At 40.1% G+C, this 16511-nt stretch overlaps 2 protein-coding genes across 7 annotated transcripts; both read right to left on the bottom strand.

Annotated features, from left to right (window-relative positions):
- Positions 1 to 530: 530 nt before the first annotated feature.
- LOC113770360 (glucose-6-phosphate/phosphate translocator 1, chloroplastic-like) lies at positions 531 to 5930 on the bottom strand. Of its 2 annotated transcripts, XR_003468403.1 has the most exons (6): positions 5095 to 5930; positions 4553 to 4778; positions 3805 to 4027; positions 2867 to 3080; positions 1720 to 1803; positions 531 to 612 (listed from the first exon to the last, which is right to left on the bottom strand). XR_003468403.1 is itself a non-coding variant. In XM_027314785.1 (5 exons), the coding sequence occupies exons 1-5, from the start codon at positions 5644 to 5646 to the stop codon at positions 1792 to 1794; spliced, it is 1227 nt and encodes a 408-aa protein (XP_027170586.1). In that variant the 5' UTR covers positions 5647 to 5930; the 3' UTR covers positions 1318 to 1791. The 2 variants fall into 2 exon arrangements, 1 of the variants encoding a protein (XP_027170586.1); XM_027314785.1 differs by lacking the exon at positions 531 to 612 and having other exon boundaries at positions 1318 to 1803.
- Positions 5931 to 9044: 3114 nt separating this feature from the next.
- LOC113769945 (F-box/LRR-repeat protein At4g14103-like) lies at positions 9045 to 13971 on the bottom strand. 5 transcript variants are annotated; one of them, XM_027314279.1, is made up of 6 exons: positions 13812 to 13971; positions 13116 to 13177; positions 11471 to 12441; positions 11169 to 11324; positions 10699 to 10996; positions 9045 to 9476 (listed from the first exon to the last, which is right to left on the bottom strand). In XM_027314279.1, the coding sequence occupies exons 2-5, from the start codon at positions 13162 to 13164 to the stop codon at positions 10712 to 10714; spliced, it is 1461 nt and encodes a 486-aa protein (XP_027170080.1). In that variant the 5' UTR covers positions 13165 to 13177; positions 13812 to 13971; the 3' UTR covers positions 9045 to 9476; positions 10699 to 10711. The 5 variants fall into 5 exon arrangements, with proteins under 5 accessions (XP_027170080.1, XP_027170079.1, XP_027170081.1 ...); XM_027314278.1 differs by lacking the exon at positions 13812 to 13971 and adding an exon at positions 13668 to 13795; XM_027314280.1 differs by lacking the exon at positions 13812 to 13971 and adding an exon at positions 13658 to 13735.
- Between the last annotated feature and the right edge of the window lie 2540 nt (positions 13972 to 16511).

Raw genomic sequence — 16511 nt, 5'->3', positions numbered from 1 at the left:
TGAAAGGACTTTTTCTTAAATGCACTGTGTATGAGCGCATAAAGAGACTTGGGCTTTAAGTGCTTATATGAGCTTACCTCTGATTATATGGTGGAAACAAAAATTAAATACACGAGAAACTAGAACTGCTGGATTAATCGCCAAAAGGTCATTACTGGAAGCTGAAGGAACTTGGTCCGCTGGATAACGGCTGTGATATCGGAAACGTTGAATCGCAGCCGCGAATGTTTTATCACCAACATAAGGTTCAAAATTCGAAGTCCCAAGTCCGTCCAAGAGCAGCTAATGCCAAAATTCTTGTATAAAACTGACAAATCTTGTTCACAGAAAGAGGATAACTAAAAATCTGAAATGAAACTCTACACAACAAACATAGGCACCGCCAAACAACCAACCAACTCCGGCCCTTTCAGTTCTCATTGCTGAATTGGAACCACCCCGAATCGATTTATTATGAGAAAAAGAACCTCCATGGCCCGGCATCTCCGTTAGCTTTCGTCCATACCATGTAGAATCTTGCAAATGATTTTGTCTGCATTCCATCGGTGGCCTTCATCAACAAAGGAATCAAGCTCGTAACGTTTCTTCCGATTGGAAAAAGAGCATGACCGTCTGTAGACACCATGCCAGCGGAAAGGTACAGATTTTAAGTATAAACTTCATCAAGAAAACTAATCAGGATTAAACCTTTTGTACAATCATTTTTTAATTGAACCTTTGGTCTTCCATTCATTACACTTGATCAAATTATTAAGGATTGTTTTTTGATCCAAATCTCAGCTCAGCGTACTTATAAACACATATAAATCCACCTTAGCTACAAGTAAAAAGAAGTTGAAGGACATCTGTACCTTGAACTAAACCTAGTTAAGCTCACCTGAGACGTAACAATTCTCGGCCTCACTCACAGCTAATGCCAACTTTTACCCCAGGTTCCGTGCCCTCGTGGTGTCCTGTGTTCATTGAGCCTTTGTTTTAAACTTAATGGCACAAGCACAACCTAGTCAGCCATAGGTTATGAGACTACAAGATTTTCTTGCCACAGTTTTGTTGACAACCATCCAAGACTTGTATTTTGGATTGAAGATGATAATCAATGTAAAAACTTCGGGCTTTGTAAAACATACAAGGAGCAATTTGCCTTGAGTACCCTGGAAGCAGAGGGCAAAATTTTTTTTCAAATGAAAATAACTTGATGCTTTTGAAGGAAACAATGACCATGGCACATCGAGCAGACAAAAACATGCCACCAATATTTTTGCACCTATCTTTTTGAGTCATGCCCAACACCAAATGAGAGCCAAAAGAAGCAGCACATCCAAAATTTTGGTGATTTTGACTAATTAAGTTGACAGGCAACAAATCAAAGCATAGTTCCCCTCTGAATCATAAATTCCAAAGAGCTATAGACAACCATTGTCAATACTAGTACTATGAATACAAACTAGGTCCGGTTTTAATGGCTGAAATGGACTGCATATGATCCAAATCATCAACATTTTCGTCCCTTAAATGGGCACAGTTGTTGCCACTATTTATTCGTGCTGTTCTTGATTCTCCCCCTCAACATGCAAGATAACAGGGATTACCTGCCTAATTAACCTGTATAAGATTTTAAATTATCTTAGTTCACAATTATTGTTATCTACATGTAAAGCTACTGGCTCATCTGATTGTTCTCATTCTTCATGGAACTCAATAAGAAAGCCATATCAACACCTTAAGAAGAACAAAACTTGAAATCACCACCACTGTAAGTTAAGCTGCCTGGTTGGACTCAAAAGTTGCTCCTCATTGCTTTGCCTGTCAGACGTGAAAACAAGTCTGTAAGGAATAGAACAAAGAATACTGCAGCAGGCAGCAGGGGTCTAAAAACAGTACAACATACTAAACAGCACACTTGTGACAGGAAGTAGAAGCAATCATTCTAAGAAGCAGTTCTTTCTCTGCCCATCTTATCATTTCTAAGGTTTATCAGCAAAATGGGTGCTAAGTCTATTAATTGCTACACAATATCAACATAATTACTGATAGCCAACAGACTGATAAAAAGTCCAGCTGTTGTTAAAAGCTGCTCAATACAGGCAGTTGTTCAAAGCAAACAACAGCATCACTTCAAATAAAGAAAGAATAGACTGTTTTAGTTGAAAGAAGCAAAAACTATGTTTGGTGACATGCACAAGTATTAGTGAAATGATGGTAATTCTACTACTTCAAACACGAACATAGCTACAAACTTTTCTTTCATCATCCCGGCAATGCAACCACCAATATCAGGAGCATGGACGTAAAATTTATGTCAACTATTCTTGCAACAAAACACAGTTAACCATGACTTTCATGTATGCTAAAAAGTAAGAAACTATACCCAGACAAAGAAATAAAAGTAAAGCATGTAAAACAGAGGGGAAAAAGAAAAGAACAAAAGAGCACAATGAGGAAAAACAAAGAAGCATACAACCATGATATTTAAAATCAACCAGGATAGTAATTACCCTGGTGTTTTGGAATTTCTTTCTCCTCTCTTCTCTTGATTTATTTACTTGAGTGTTATATTGAACTCTTAGTCCTAGAAGCATCCCCAGAACAATCATGCTCTCAGTTGCCAGTACTTGCATCCTTCTCAAGATTATTGATATTTCTTAAACTTAACAACTCAAGAACATGACTTTTTTACAAGGTATCGAAACAAAATCCCATAAATCTCAAGGGGCCAAGTGCAATTTATTACAAGAAAGTTTGACCTACACATATGGACAACACAAAAGTCATCCAGAAACACACCCTGAAGTCAGCTACTTGATAGAGATATCAAGTAAATGAAAACTACCATTTGGTGACACACAAGCAAAAATCAAATCATTACCTGTGAATACAAGAAGGTTCCAAGGACGGCGATGGCAGCTCCAAGAGCATTGACAGGCTGGACAGGCGTATGGAAGATAATGATGGATGACACTATAACAGATATACGTTTCATGGTGTTTCCAATGCTAAATGTCAAAGGAGAGATCTCATCCAGTGACATGTAAGACACCTGATTATAGAAGTGATAGAATACACTCTGAGCCGCCATCCACCTATAGAACAAGTAACCACCGAACATCAGTGAAAGGAACCCATGAAAAAACATATAATCACGCCTACAAAAGACCAAAAGATGCAAAGTTTCCCTTAAAATGGATCCAAACTGTTGCTAATATCTTTTTGTCTTTAGAAAAATGGCAGGGTAACAATGAAGGTGAGAAAAGGAGGAAAGATCACAAAAAATAAAATAAACAAAGACCACAAAGGCAATTATACAAGCACTCAAACCTTCATGTGAACTCTAGAGATGAAATCATCAAGTATGGTACCTGACAGCATAACTTGCAGTATGGCTCTTAAGGCACAAATACATGAGAGGCAAAAAATTCAACACTAGATGTTAGATGACAAAGTAAAATAATGCCATCCCTGTTATGGTTCCTACATCATGAAATATTATCTAGTGCAATTCATCATCTAAGGAAACAGATAGATACAATAAAGCATCCATCCACATCAACACATTCTCCAAGTATTTCAAGGCTCCTCATAGGAGCAAGTTTTCAAAACGTAAGTATTTAAACAGTATTTTTTTCCGATAGTCCCCTCGATTAACTCAGGTACAGAACAAAGTATGAAATATTAGGTAAATTCATGTTAAAAATCATTGCAGTTCAACTACAGGTTGTACATTGGAGTACACTGTAATTCAATAAGCCATGTCCTCACATACAATGTGTGCAGAAACACCAGAATTGGTATGTTTCACGTGATTACCAAATCAACTGGGGTCCAATTTCAGAAACGGCCTTTTGCCATCCAAGTGCCCACACTTGTGGTCCCTCCACAGCAATAGCAAATGGTGTGAGAATTAAGAGAGACATCATAGACAAGCAAGCATAGTAGTTCATTCCGCTAACAGACTTCCCCTTCATGCCCCTCTTGGAAAATATGTTCCGGAAAACAAAAGCGAGGTTCGATATCATGGCCCCCATAAAACCTGAAGACATAAGCCAACAACAGCACTAAAGCATCAGGAAAAGTAAAATCATACAGGTAGTTGATATTAACTAAAACATAATACCCCACCACCTGCTTAGCAGTTAAAAATAATATTAAGTTCCTTATGACCTTTATCTAATTGAAGAAGAGAACTGTAACTACTCGAAGAAATTATAGGATTATGAAACTGGCTACCAAACCTTTGCCAATGAAATACATAATAGCAGTGATTAATTTGCAAAAGACACTGCTACTACACTGAACTATTATTCATCCTTTTTTTCCTGGAAAATAAACAGCAGCAAAAGTAATCTGATTGTCAACATAGTCCTCGTAAACGGTTATCAGTAAATATTTTACTAAATTTTAGGATAAAATAAGTGTAGCTTCCATGAACTAGCAATCTATAAAAAAATAAATAAAATAAATAAAAGCAACAACAAATGAGGAAACAGAAAAAACAAAGAACAACAAAAGAAAAAGAAACTCCAACAACATCTAACAATAGCAAGAAACCACTTACCAACCATGTTGAAGTTCAGCTCAGTAACAGCAGCCAGTGCGCAACCACCAATAATTGGGATCAATGACAAGTAAACTGGCACCGGAAATGTCTCCCCCAACAGGAACCTTGAGACCAGGACACTGAACGCAGGTTCACCACTCTTGATTATATGAGTAAATGAAACTGCTACCTTTGACATACTCACAGTCGCTGCCACATGCCCGATCGTATGAGCAACAGCAACCTAAAGACATAAAACACAAACCATCACCAAACCAAAACAAGCCAGGCATAAACATATTTAAAAAAAAAAAAAAACCAAGATCACCCACCCCCAAGATAAAGCGAACTCGTATTACCTAATTAGCCTTTTAAATCCTAATTTACCATTCCTACGCTAGATGCAGACAACATTTTCCAACAAATGAAGCAATCCAGACCAGAAAACCACTATTCAACCAATCCCAGATCATAAAACAAAAGAGTAATGAAGAACGGAACGACCAATATAATAAAAGTAAGAGGAATAGAGTACATAAAACCCTAAATTGGTTTCTTACTGGGAAAAGGGCTTTCCAGAAGTCGAGATCGGTCTTTGGAGTTTCAGCAATCCTTAAAGCCCAAGAAATGAGCATGATCAGAGAGCCAGCAGCCAATGAAAGCGTTGAGGTCAACCAAGGAAAGGGATAAGCATTCAAAACCTTCTTGTTATATATATTGAAAATCACATTCAAAGCCCACCATGTAGCAAAGTAAACCCCAATTTTCACCCTCCTCGCTGCCTCAGATCGCGCTTGCGAGTCATCAATTGGGGTTGATTTATCAGCCTCATAAGCCTTACATATAATCAAGTCACGCTTTTGCGGAACATGATCATTATCGCCAGCGTCACCAGTTGAAGAAGATCTTTTCAGGGTCCCTAAAGGAGAAAAAGATTCAACTTTGGAAACAAAAAGGGGCTTTGACAGTGAAACAACAGAGCTACTCCGACGAGTATTCAGTGCAGGAAGCGGCGGAAGAACCGAGAACTGCCTTGACGGTACAGAAGACTGTGGCCGGAAAGCATCGGACCCATGGAAATGTACTACTGGCTGCTTCAATGAAGACATCATGCTTGTACAGAGACACTAACTTCTTTCACTATTCAGGCGAAAATCACGGTGGGTTTTGACCAAAAAGTTGACAAATCTCAGAAATGAAAGATCCCGAGTTGACAACTTCAAAGAAAGGGCCTAAAGATCGGAGCTTGGACCTCCGTATATGGCAAAGAGAAGCCAGCAAGAGGCGAGCTGTCCCCGGCTGTGACTCGTGTGTAAGAAAAGCCTACACAACTTACCTGTGCAAATAGAGTTGTCTTGTAGAAGGACTTCTGCACCGAACAGGTTTTCTAGCAAGTACAATACGGCATCAGTATAATATAATTAGCCACAAGTTCAGGACTAATTATTATATATATATATATATATATATATAAAAGTAGTAGTATTTGGGATTTGATTTGTTTCTGTGCATTTTTACCAACGTTGTGCGCTTGGAAATCCCAGTGCAGTTAAGTGTACAGTACCAATGTGAACAAATAATTCATGTGAAAAAGACTCCGCCTTCAAATAAAGAACGGGGGAACGTCGAGGGTATTTGGAGGCTGGCTAAAACAAGGGGAAGATGCAGTTTTAGTCCCTAACGTTTGGTTTTTGTTTGTATAATTTTAGTCATCAAAGTTTTGACAATAATTAATTTAATTCCCAATTATTAGCATGCATGCACCTTTTAGTCCTTAAAATTTAGGTAAGAAAAAATTTAGTCCCCAGTGAACCAATTTAAATTAAATTTAGGACTTTAGAAAAAAAATCAATATGGACAAATTTTAATCACCTCTAGTCATGTGTCCATTGAGTTAAATTTCAAAATAAATAAACAAAACAGTAGCTAACTTTAAACATCAAAATTTAAGAACTAACTAATAACTCACGTGCTAACTGATTGAGTAGTTAAAAAATAAAGAAATTTTTTAAACTAAAAAAGTAAAATTAGTCTAAGCACTCTTTTGTTCGTCGATCTAAAATTCATTTTCACTCTTTATCACCACTGTCTCCAAGGGGGAAAAAATCATAGCACTTAATTTTTCGTATAGTTTAACAAATTTCCTTCCTTTTTGTTTATTTTGGTAACGTGCTATCACGTGAGTTATTCTTATTGTTCAAACTTACTCATTTGCTTTCTCTTCAAGGAGACACGTGGTTTCATATACTAATTGATTCCATCAATATTTTGGAATGTTGGTCAATTATCCTAAATTTGCTCCAAATAGGTAAAATTGGGATCGGATTTATTTTTGCCGAAATTTTGAGGATTAAAATTGAACCACATACCGAACATTGGAGAGTAAATGTATTTTTGCCGAAACTTTAAGAATTAAAATTGCACCATATATCAAACACTGGGGACTAAATTTATTTTGCTAAAACTTTAGAGACCAAAATTGCTGCCTTGTTCGGAAAGGGAATTTCCATCAAAAAAATCTTTACATTTTTCGCAAACACATTTATCGATTATTTTTTTTATCTCACATGTATTAAATCGCTGCAGTATATTTTTTACAAAAGCTCTCGAAAATTGCAATCCAAACACACCAAGAAAAAGTCAAGTAGCTTTCACTAGAAAGGGTTGGGTTAACAAGGATGCTCCTCAATTACACCGCCCTCCTTAGAGAATGACGGCAAGCCAACCAAAGTTTTCTGTTTTGCTACGTTTGTTTTGCTGATTTTGTTGGTCCAGTGACGTTTTGATTGGGTTTATATTCATTTTGAACTATTCCAAACTGTGCACAGCCTGTCCTAAGAACATGAGAACAAATTTTCAAGAAATAATTCGTATTTTTTTGGCTGGAGTCAAGAAACATTCGATCCTTTATCACTTTCTCCCTTTTTTTTTTTTTGGGTACGAAAGATAGTAATATTAAATAAATAAGTCTAACACGAGTTTACAAAACCAGGTAAGCAAAACCTCCTACAATCATCTCAAAGAAGTTTAGAAATGGCTGCTGCTCCCAAGTCCCATCCCATCCTCGCCAGAAGAAGATCAGCACACCTGTTAGCTGCTGCATGTTGAGAACGAGGGAGGACCGGAAACATGATCATCCTTCCTTATCACTATCATTTCGTATTCTTTTGGCCAGCTAACTAGTTTGGTCCGATTCAGTTCGGTAGCAGGGACTAGTAGGGACATCCTGTCATGTTAATTAAGGCAAAGAAAAGGAAACGAGCAAACCGAGCTTAAATGGTCCCGCCCTCGATCTATTATCTATTCTGTTTCATTTTTTTTTACGGCAACGACAACATATGATACGATATATTATTGATATGCTGATGGAGTAGTATATAAGCTGGTCTATGTTTTCTTGGAAGTGTCGTTAAATTTCGAGTGAGATTGATTGTAGAGGATGAACGTCTGAACTCTGAAGCGTTGTGTTTCCTCTATTAAATGAATCAAAATCTCAACAATTATACTACTATAATGTTCATTGTCAGTATGTATACGGTAGGTGTCAGGGGTATACATATATATATATTTTTTTTTGTCGATACGATAGAATTCCTATAATCTAAACTAGCCTATTCTAGGGGTGTTAGCGGGTACGTGAATTGTCTTTAATCATCTGAAAATGGTGCCCTATAAAGTGGCTAAATTTGTCTGCTAAACAGTCCAATCGATATATTTTTTTCTTTCTTTTACGGCAATAGCAGATATTGCATAGAATTAAATACTCAGGTGTGCGATCGACAATAGTCGAAATCCAGAGCTAGATATATGAGTATTCTGCGCGAAAGGAAAGCAGGAGGATACAGCATTAGCTTGAATCTCTGCAAAAGATTAGTTTTCAATCATGCCAATTCTCGTGCTTTAGGATGGAATCAAGAGCCTAACAAGAACCAGCAGCTTTTAAAATCAGAAGAAATGTTCCACCTAATATTTTTTTAGTCCTTCAGCTACGCATCCAACTTATTAAAAATCTGATACTCTACAATAGAGTACTTGTAGTTGACTGTCATTTAAACAAGTAGTAATATCCAGCTGACCACAGCATATTCCAGGGATATATGCCATCAGATACTGCCACTAGTTTATTGCCCAACTAGTCCCATAATTCAATGCTTAAAAAGTCCCAACTGCCTGCCTCTCTCACAGCTCAAGTCATGTTTTGTGTTTCTTTGCTTGGGTTTTGGGTTAGTGTCTATATGATATATGGATGATGGCTTTGAACTCGCTTTGGATAGCCTCACAATTTATACCATGACAATTAAAAATGCCAAAAACAAACATGAATTTCCACCCAATAACCGAGAACACCAATGGATGGTGGTGGGATTTGTAAACCATGCTGAAAATACATCATCCAGCCGGGGTTGCATTTGGCAGATGCATCTGTAACCATCCTAAAAGCTGTGAATCCAGCAAGAGCAGATTGAGGACGCGACTTCACAGGCCACAACATTTATGCTACATCACCGTGTATTGGCAAATCGTTACCAACGACAAACCTTTTCCACCAAAATACATATTCTGTAAATTTTGACAATGGTTCGAACGTGTACCACTTTTATGCATGTTTTACGGTAAACCAAAAACAGTTCAAGAGTAGACCACTGTGCATCTCAACTGATCAGTAAAACCTGTGCACCCTAATTTCTATTTGCTATAACCAGACCCTCAAATGATCTCCACAACAGTAACCCTATCTTAACATATACCAGCTGCCAAAATTAACCCCAACAAAAGAAATTTTAAAACCACTCGTACTAAGAGCTTCCTTAAAAATTTGTCAGAAATTGCCTTTTGAGGCTCGGTAAGGTCACCATCACAGACTCCATTGCAAAACTATTTATCATACTCCATCGAGATCCAACAGCTACACTTGCAGAAGAGTGCCAGTTCTTGAAACAAACTGCAAACCAATGAAAACGGTCAAACTTCCAGAATATGTACAGCATCTTATACAACTACTAAGGAAAAATCAACGCAGAAAAGCTACAAAAATCTTTCTGGTCGAGTTTTCTTATACATCTATACTGCTAGACATATCTTCCCGGCATTCAGCACAAGATGTAGCAGCATAAGACAAGTGTAGAATGCCAATTCCAACGAATTCTACTCTAATCAGTCTAAACTACAGAAAGCATCACATTTGTTCAATTACGTACACTTGACTTCCCTACTTCAAGAGCCAGGAAAAGACAACTCGGCGAAAGCAGATTATACTCCATGAGGGGAAAGAAAGGAGTATAACTGCACCCCTCAACTCCCTCAAGTAATCATAAATTTCCCATATATGCAGTGAGGATAACAAAAGCAAAGAGTAAAACAATGATTCTGTTCCCCTTTCACACTTCCATGAGTGCAAGGCCACGCTCATTGAGAGATGGTGAACAATATTGCAAAATGTTATCAATAAGTTCTTCCATTCTCATCATCACTATTTTCTATGTCCGGGAGATGATCATTGACCACATCATCCAATAAAGGTATGTGATCAAGGTACGAGATTTAAACAAGTGATCGATCCTACGAAATAGTTATGGGTTGACTAATATTATTCTAGACAATGCTCCATAATTTACGAATAATGCTCCCTCCCTTTCCCCCTCCCCTCTTCTCTCTCTCTCTCTCTCTCTCTCTCAATAAACAGAAACATCCAACGTACATAAGCTTCTAACGATGCATCAAATCATGTTAATACCAGAGGACGTAGCATGCTTTTACTATATTCATTGAACGTACTTCCGTCATAGTAGCCAATGAAGCAAACAAAAGTTTGTGGATACAGTCTGAAAAAAAAAATGTGTTCCTCATGTTGAAGCACCATTATTCTATAACAAGCATATTTTTAGACAAGAAATATAAAAGAAAATGACACTGACAATCAATCCCATCCTCAATATAATAAGGCATAATAACCAATTTTGGGAAGCAGTTGATTAAAAAAAATAATAAAAAACTGTAGCAGCATTGTCTCCAATCCACCCCAAACCATGATTCCTATTATTTCCGTTACATTGTCACAACACAAAAGATAAATAGCAATGTCAATTTAAGAAATTAAATTCTTTCCAGGTATGCAACAGGAAAAAGGAAAACAACTTGGGAAAGAATCATTAAAAAGAACTTACATCTGCATGAAGTTCAAAAAAACATGATCATACAGTATTCTGATACTCTTGGATGTGATTGCAACTCATTCTTCATGTCTTCCTGCTCTTTTGAATCATCTAAAGGGCTCTTGTGACAAAACACAATCATTCTCTCCAAGGAAGATGCATGCTTCAGGAAGTATCCCAACAGACAAACTTCAGTACTGTTGCCATGAAAACATCGGAGGACCACAGTCTTGAGGCTAGACATGAAACTTTTAGCTGCTGATTTGGGTGTCCAATCATCTTCAGTGAGGTACATGGCAGGATCAAGTCCCTGAATAACAGAAAAATGCTTTCCTCAGTATATGCAGCAAAACATTATGATGGAACCAATCATCTTCAGTGAGGTACATGGCAGGATCAAGTCCCTGAATAACAGAAAAATGCTTTCCTCAGTATATGCAGCAAAACATTATGATGGAACTTTAAAGGTGCCACAATGTTGCCTTAGAAATATTAAGAGACTCCAAATTTGGCAAGTGCAGTAAAAATTTCATCAATGCTCCACCAGAATGTACGCCAAGCTGCATGCTCAACTCTAAACGAGTCAACTTCTGAAATGCCGGGAGGTCATTTGGCATCTTTTCACGGAAAAAGAGGGACTGGCAACAAAGAAGAATAAAATCAGATTTTACTAAGTCAGAATTGGTGTGACAATTAAATGTGTGATAACGTTGAAAACCGCTAAGAAATGTCAAAAGGAACAAAGAATAAGAAAAATGAACGGTAAAAATGCACACCGATTTACCTCAATGGTGCAACCAGAGATTCCCAAAGAACTGATATTTTTCAGCTCAAGAAAGAGCTTGATAAGGCGAGAATACATTAGTGGGTTTTGCACTTCTTGCACCATTGGAATGTGAAGTAATGCCTTGACTGAAGATGAAACCTCAATTAGATGAATATCATTACTTAGATAACCACTGTACTTAAAGAATATGAGGCTTCCAGCATCAATTTTAATTTCACAGCCCCAACAGTAATCTCTAGAATCAAAGGTTGGCAAATCATCTATTATCAATTTCCTTAGTGAGGGAATCGAGATGGAAATATGTCTCATATTAATCCAATCACAATCCAAGATAGCCAATTCTTCAAGCACTGGGCAGGAGGAAAATAGCCTCTGAGTTGATATATCATCAGGAAATGTGACAAGACCCAAGTGCAAGATTTTAAGGCCTGGACAAGAGATGCTATTGGGTAGCTGAATGATGCTGTTCATTTCTACATTTAAGATTGAGAGTGATCCACAGTTAAAAACACGGTGAGGCAATAGAAAAGGTTCATCTACAAAGAAACAAAGATCAAGCTCTTTAACATTATGTCTGATAGCTGCTGAAATCCACGCATGAACACGAGATGCACTAAAGCAAACACGACATGAAAGTCGGAACCTTTCAATGTTTGATACATCTCTAAGTAGAAGCACCCTCTCAACAAAATTCATAAATCTTGTGATCTCAGCTGGATACCAATAGTTCACATGGCTTGAGTAGAGCTTAGAATCATCAAAGTCCAGAATTGGAACAGCAGTCCAAAGATCCTTCCACCGCCTTGCTAGTATGCCAGTTGCTACAGCCTCCTTGGTAGGAAGAAAAGAGAGAATATAGTGAAGAATGCAATCAGGTAAACTGCTGATTCTATCTTTCCCTTCCTCATCATTCAGTGCAGCATGAACATCTTGCTGTTCTGAGCCATCCATGACTGGAATTCTTCGGCCTGAATTCATAAGGAAAATGCCTAGATAGAGGTACTTGAACAAACTTGACAAGCTACCACATAAGAGAGCAGCAATTGGTTGTAAACAAGCAGAAGCATGGCATATGAAGAACTAGAAGTAAAATATAGAAATCAAGAACTCGTGTCCCTAAAAGCTGCACCATTGCCAGTTTTCAGACTTTAAATTTTGGCAGCAAGAACTGGAATAGTAGTATGGCAGTGGTGTTGGTAAACTTTTCAGTTAATATTTAACTATTATGAAATTAATCGAGCGTGCATGAAATCACGTCGACAAACGCTATGAAATTACCAAAACTGACTCCACGTGTTTTTTGGCCGAAAATGGTAATTACAGCAGCAAGGAGGAATAAATACGACGTATCAGGAAAATCTGAAAGCTAAAGCTAACTCTTGGACAAAATCCAACCGAGATTGCCTTTTTGCAAACTAAGTCTCCACTAACTTAGATCACTAAGATTCTTGACAAATAATTAACCCATGAATATTTCCCCCATTAAGAGCTAAACGTGGCACGAATAAATACTTACTAAAGTGCCTAATAGCTTCAGGGTAATGATTGGCAATCAGAATAAAGGGACGCTCCAACAAAGAGAAACTTGTCAACTAACTGAAGTCAATCAACCACTATCCAAGTCCCAGATGATTAACTTTACCTGATTCAAGCAATTTTAGCATTTTGGCTGGTCTCATTTGCTGCCCCATGCTAGGCTGGTTCCTGCATTCCAAACTCGATCAGTATCAGTTCCTGAAGTTAATTACCTATTTGATGGCGACATATCTTCAATTGAATTTAGTTGCTAATTAATGAGAGCGAATAGATGCTGCATGGCCAGTTCTATGGGATATGGAAATCACCCAGCCCTAAGGATTATGAAGATATCGAGATTTGCTCAAAATAAGAAAACCCCTCTTTCTGTCTTCTCCAGTATTAATTGTCAATCTTGTCCTCAAATCCAAATGGATGGATGTGATCCTTACACCTGATAATAAAAGCAAAGAAAAGGCCAAAGCAACAAGACCCTTTTTCTCACCAAGGTTAAAACCCAAGAAAAAGTTTGAAATTTGTCCTTAAATCCTAATGCAGAGATGCGACCCAGTGACTTGATAACAAACAAGGAAAAAGGAAAAAAAAGGAAAAAGAAACTGTTTCTGAAGTGCAAAAAGTGCAAGTGCAGTTAACAGAAAAAGATTAAACCTCTGCCCACCAGTGTTGGGTTAAAGCAGGAAAATCTGGCGAGTCCAAAACAACAAAGAGCATCAAAGAAGCAGCTCTTACTATTATATCAAGGCCAATGCATATCGAAGAGATAAAATCAGAAGAGAGAAATTAAAGAGGATGGGATGATTACCGAAGATGAAAGAAGCAAAACAAGCAAACAAAAAGAAAAGGCTTGGGAAATGCAGAAAGTGATGGTCTTTAGCCAAGTTTTCATGCGCGAAAGGTGAGGTCAGGGGACGGCGGCCATGGTGGTGGAATTTGATGGGTTATTTTGGGAGAAATGGTTAAAGCTCTCGTTTCTCTGTCTTTACTGCTATTCGGCAGAGGACTAAATTGATGTGATAGAACTGACCGATGACGGGAACTCCGAGGACCAGAAGATTGGGCTGATTTGTATATTAGAGTTGTTAGACCTCAAGTGAGAGCAGAGCGTGTACGTGTTTATTTTTTGGTGGTCTTTTGATGTGTAGTTTTTTTTATAAAAAAAAAAAAAAAAAAACTTAAACCAGCACTAGTGTTTTAGTGGTCAGTTTACCCACTAATCTTGTAAAAATTTGAGCTACTAACTTTTCTTCTGTTGTATGACAAATTATCTTAATTGACCGTCTCTGAGAGACAGTTGATCTTTTAGAAACTCTTGCGCTGGTGATGATGAAGACGTGAGTAAAAGTGTAGTAGTGGACCAATCACCACAGCTCGCATCTTCAGATTGTATGAAAATGCATATGTCTTTTGAGTTACTGTCACCCTCGCATCTGCAACAAGTTTACCTCCCTTTGCTCACCAGACAAAAACAATAAAGATTTTATGGCGGAGATCACATGTTGAAATTTTTCTGAAGAAGGTTCAAGCACACAAGGGAAAAAAAAAAAGACATCTTATGATCCACATGAACCATCCAGATGCCCTCGTGTTTCGGTTTCTGATTCCAATAACGAACATCATACCAAAATCACAAATTTATGGACAAGCTATTCTCAACATCCTTCTTCAAGGTCGCCAGATTGCTCAAGAGAAAATTGATCCGTCCGTATCTGTGGAAATGGATTCAAACACTTCCAGCTTTCCCAATCCAAAATCCTATGCATGTTCAAGGTATGGGTGGATCCAAAAGTGTCTTGCAATCGAGAGAAAGGATGAGAGTTCACTTATTCTCCATCGTCCAATGCAGAGGCCCCGTTCCGGGCCCAGACACGTGGCAGCCCAGGAATGGCCGAGCTGGGCCTTGACCCTCAGACCCCTGGGAGCAGCCCCGGGCCGTACCGACTAGGGCTCCTTCGGGAGGCGAAGGTCCATCCCGAAGAGGTCGGGGGAAGTCCCCCCCCGAGTGCGGGACACTATCTATACCGGGCAAGTCCCGCGTCGTGCGGAGGTCGGACTCCCTCGCAGGTATAAATAATAGCACACATCTACTGTACAAGGGAGGCTGATTACTCGGCTAATACACTCTGACTAAGTTAATCCCCGTGAACCCTACTCACCGGAAAACTAACTTGACCGTCGGAGTGCCCTCGGGGACCACCTCAGGGCCCCCTCTGTTAGCTCATCTTCTCTGTTTTGCAGGTCTTGGATCAGCTCTCCCATCGACACCCCGAGCTGATCAGGTCAGCTCTCCTCGGGGAAGCGTCTGCGCTTCTTCAGTTGGCGCCGTCTGTGGGAAGCGAAAGGTAATTGTTAGTGTTGATGGCGAGGACACGGTCCAAGCGAACAGTTGAAAGCACCGGAGCCGGGGCCGGGGAGGGGTCTCGTCGAGAGGAGAACGAAGCGGCCGGGGGCGCTGGGGGCTCGGCCCTCTCAGGAGACCGGAGACGGCAGATGCTCCAGTTCGTGACAGAGAATCTCCCCATGCTGGAGGATATAATCCGGCAGGCAAAAGGAGGAGAGGAGGCGGGGGGCGCACCAACTTCCAAAGCCCAGGAGAAGGAGAAGGAGAAGGAGTCGATCCCCGACCCTTCGGAGGATGGGTCACAGGACCAGCCCCCTAGGAGGAAACGACCGCGGACTCCCCCTCGTCACCGAGCTTCGGTGGTCGGGGATAGCGAGAGGTACTCCCACGACCGGTCCGTGGGGAGCCGACCAAGGGATCCCTCCCCACGAAAACCTACGCGAAATGGGCTCGCACGCTCCCCCGCCCGATCTGTTAGGAGCCGCCCGCGCGACCCACCCCAGTGGCAGCCCGTCCGGGATGAGCTCGAGCAGATCCTGCGACCACAACCGTACGGGGACAGCTACGCAGCCTCGCCCTTCACCCAGGAGATCGAGGACTACCCGCTACCCCGGAGGTTTAAAATCCCGAACATCGAGCTGTACGATGGCTCGACCGACCCGGAAGACCACCTCTCGGTCTTCCTGACGCACATGCGTCTGCAAAACGCCGCGGATGCCCTCCGCTGCAAGACCTTCCCCATGTTTCTCAAGGGTAAGGCGCGGCTCTGGTTTCAGGGCCTGGCACCGGGGTCTATTCAGAGTTTCACCGAGCTGGCTAGACAGTTTGCCGCCCAGTTCGTTTCCTCGAAGACCTACTCGAAGAACGCGGCCCACCTGATGGCCGTTAAGCAGAAGCCGGATGAGTCCCTGAAGAACTTCATGACGCGCTTCAACACAGAGAGCCTGCAGATCAGGGATAAGGACGAAAAGGTGGTCATGGCCGCCTTCATGAACGGGTTGAGGGTAGAGGATCTCTACTACAAGCTTGTCGAACAACCTCCCAAGAACCTGGGAGAGCTTTTGACCCGGGCTCACGCCGCCGCCAATGCAGAGGAGGCCGGCCGCCTGAAACGGGAATCAGATCGGGAGTTTGGGGACAGGAAAGGACGGGCAAACCCTCCTG

Source organism: Coffea eugenioides, chromosome 5 (assembly GCF_003713205.1).
Source record: "Coffea eugenioides isolate CCC68of chromosome 5, Ceug_1.0, whole genome shotgun sequence".
Classification (NCBI taxonomy): domain Eukaryota; kingdom Viridiplantae; phylum Streptophyta; class Magnoliopsida; order Gentianales; family Rubiaceae; genus Coffea; species Coffea eugenioides.
The sequence above is the reverse complement of the archived record's forward strand: the minus strand, read 5'-3'. Positions and strand labels throughout refer to the sequence as shown.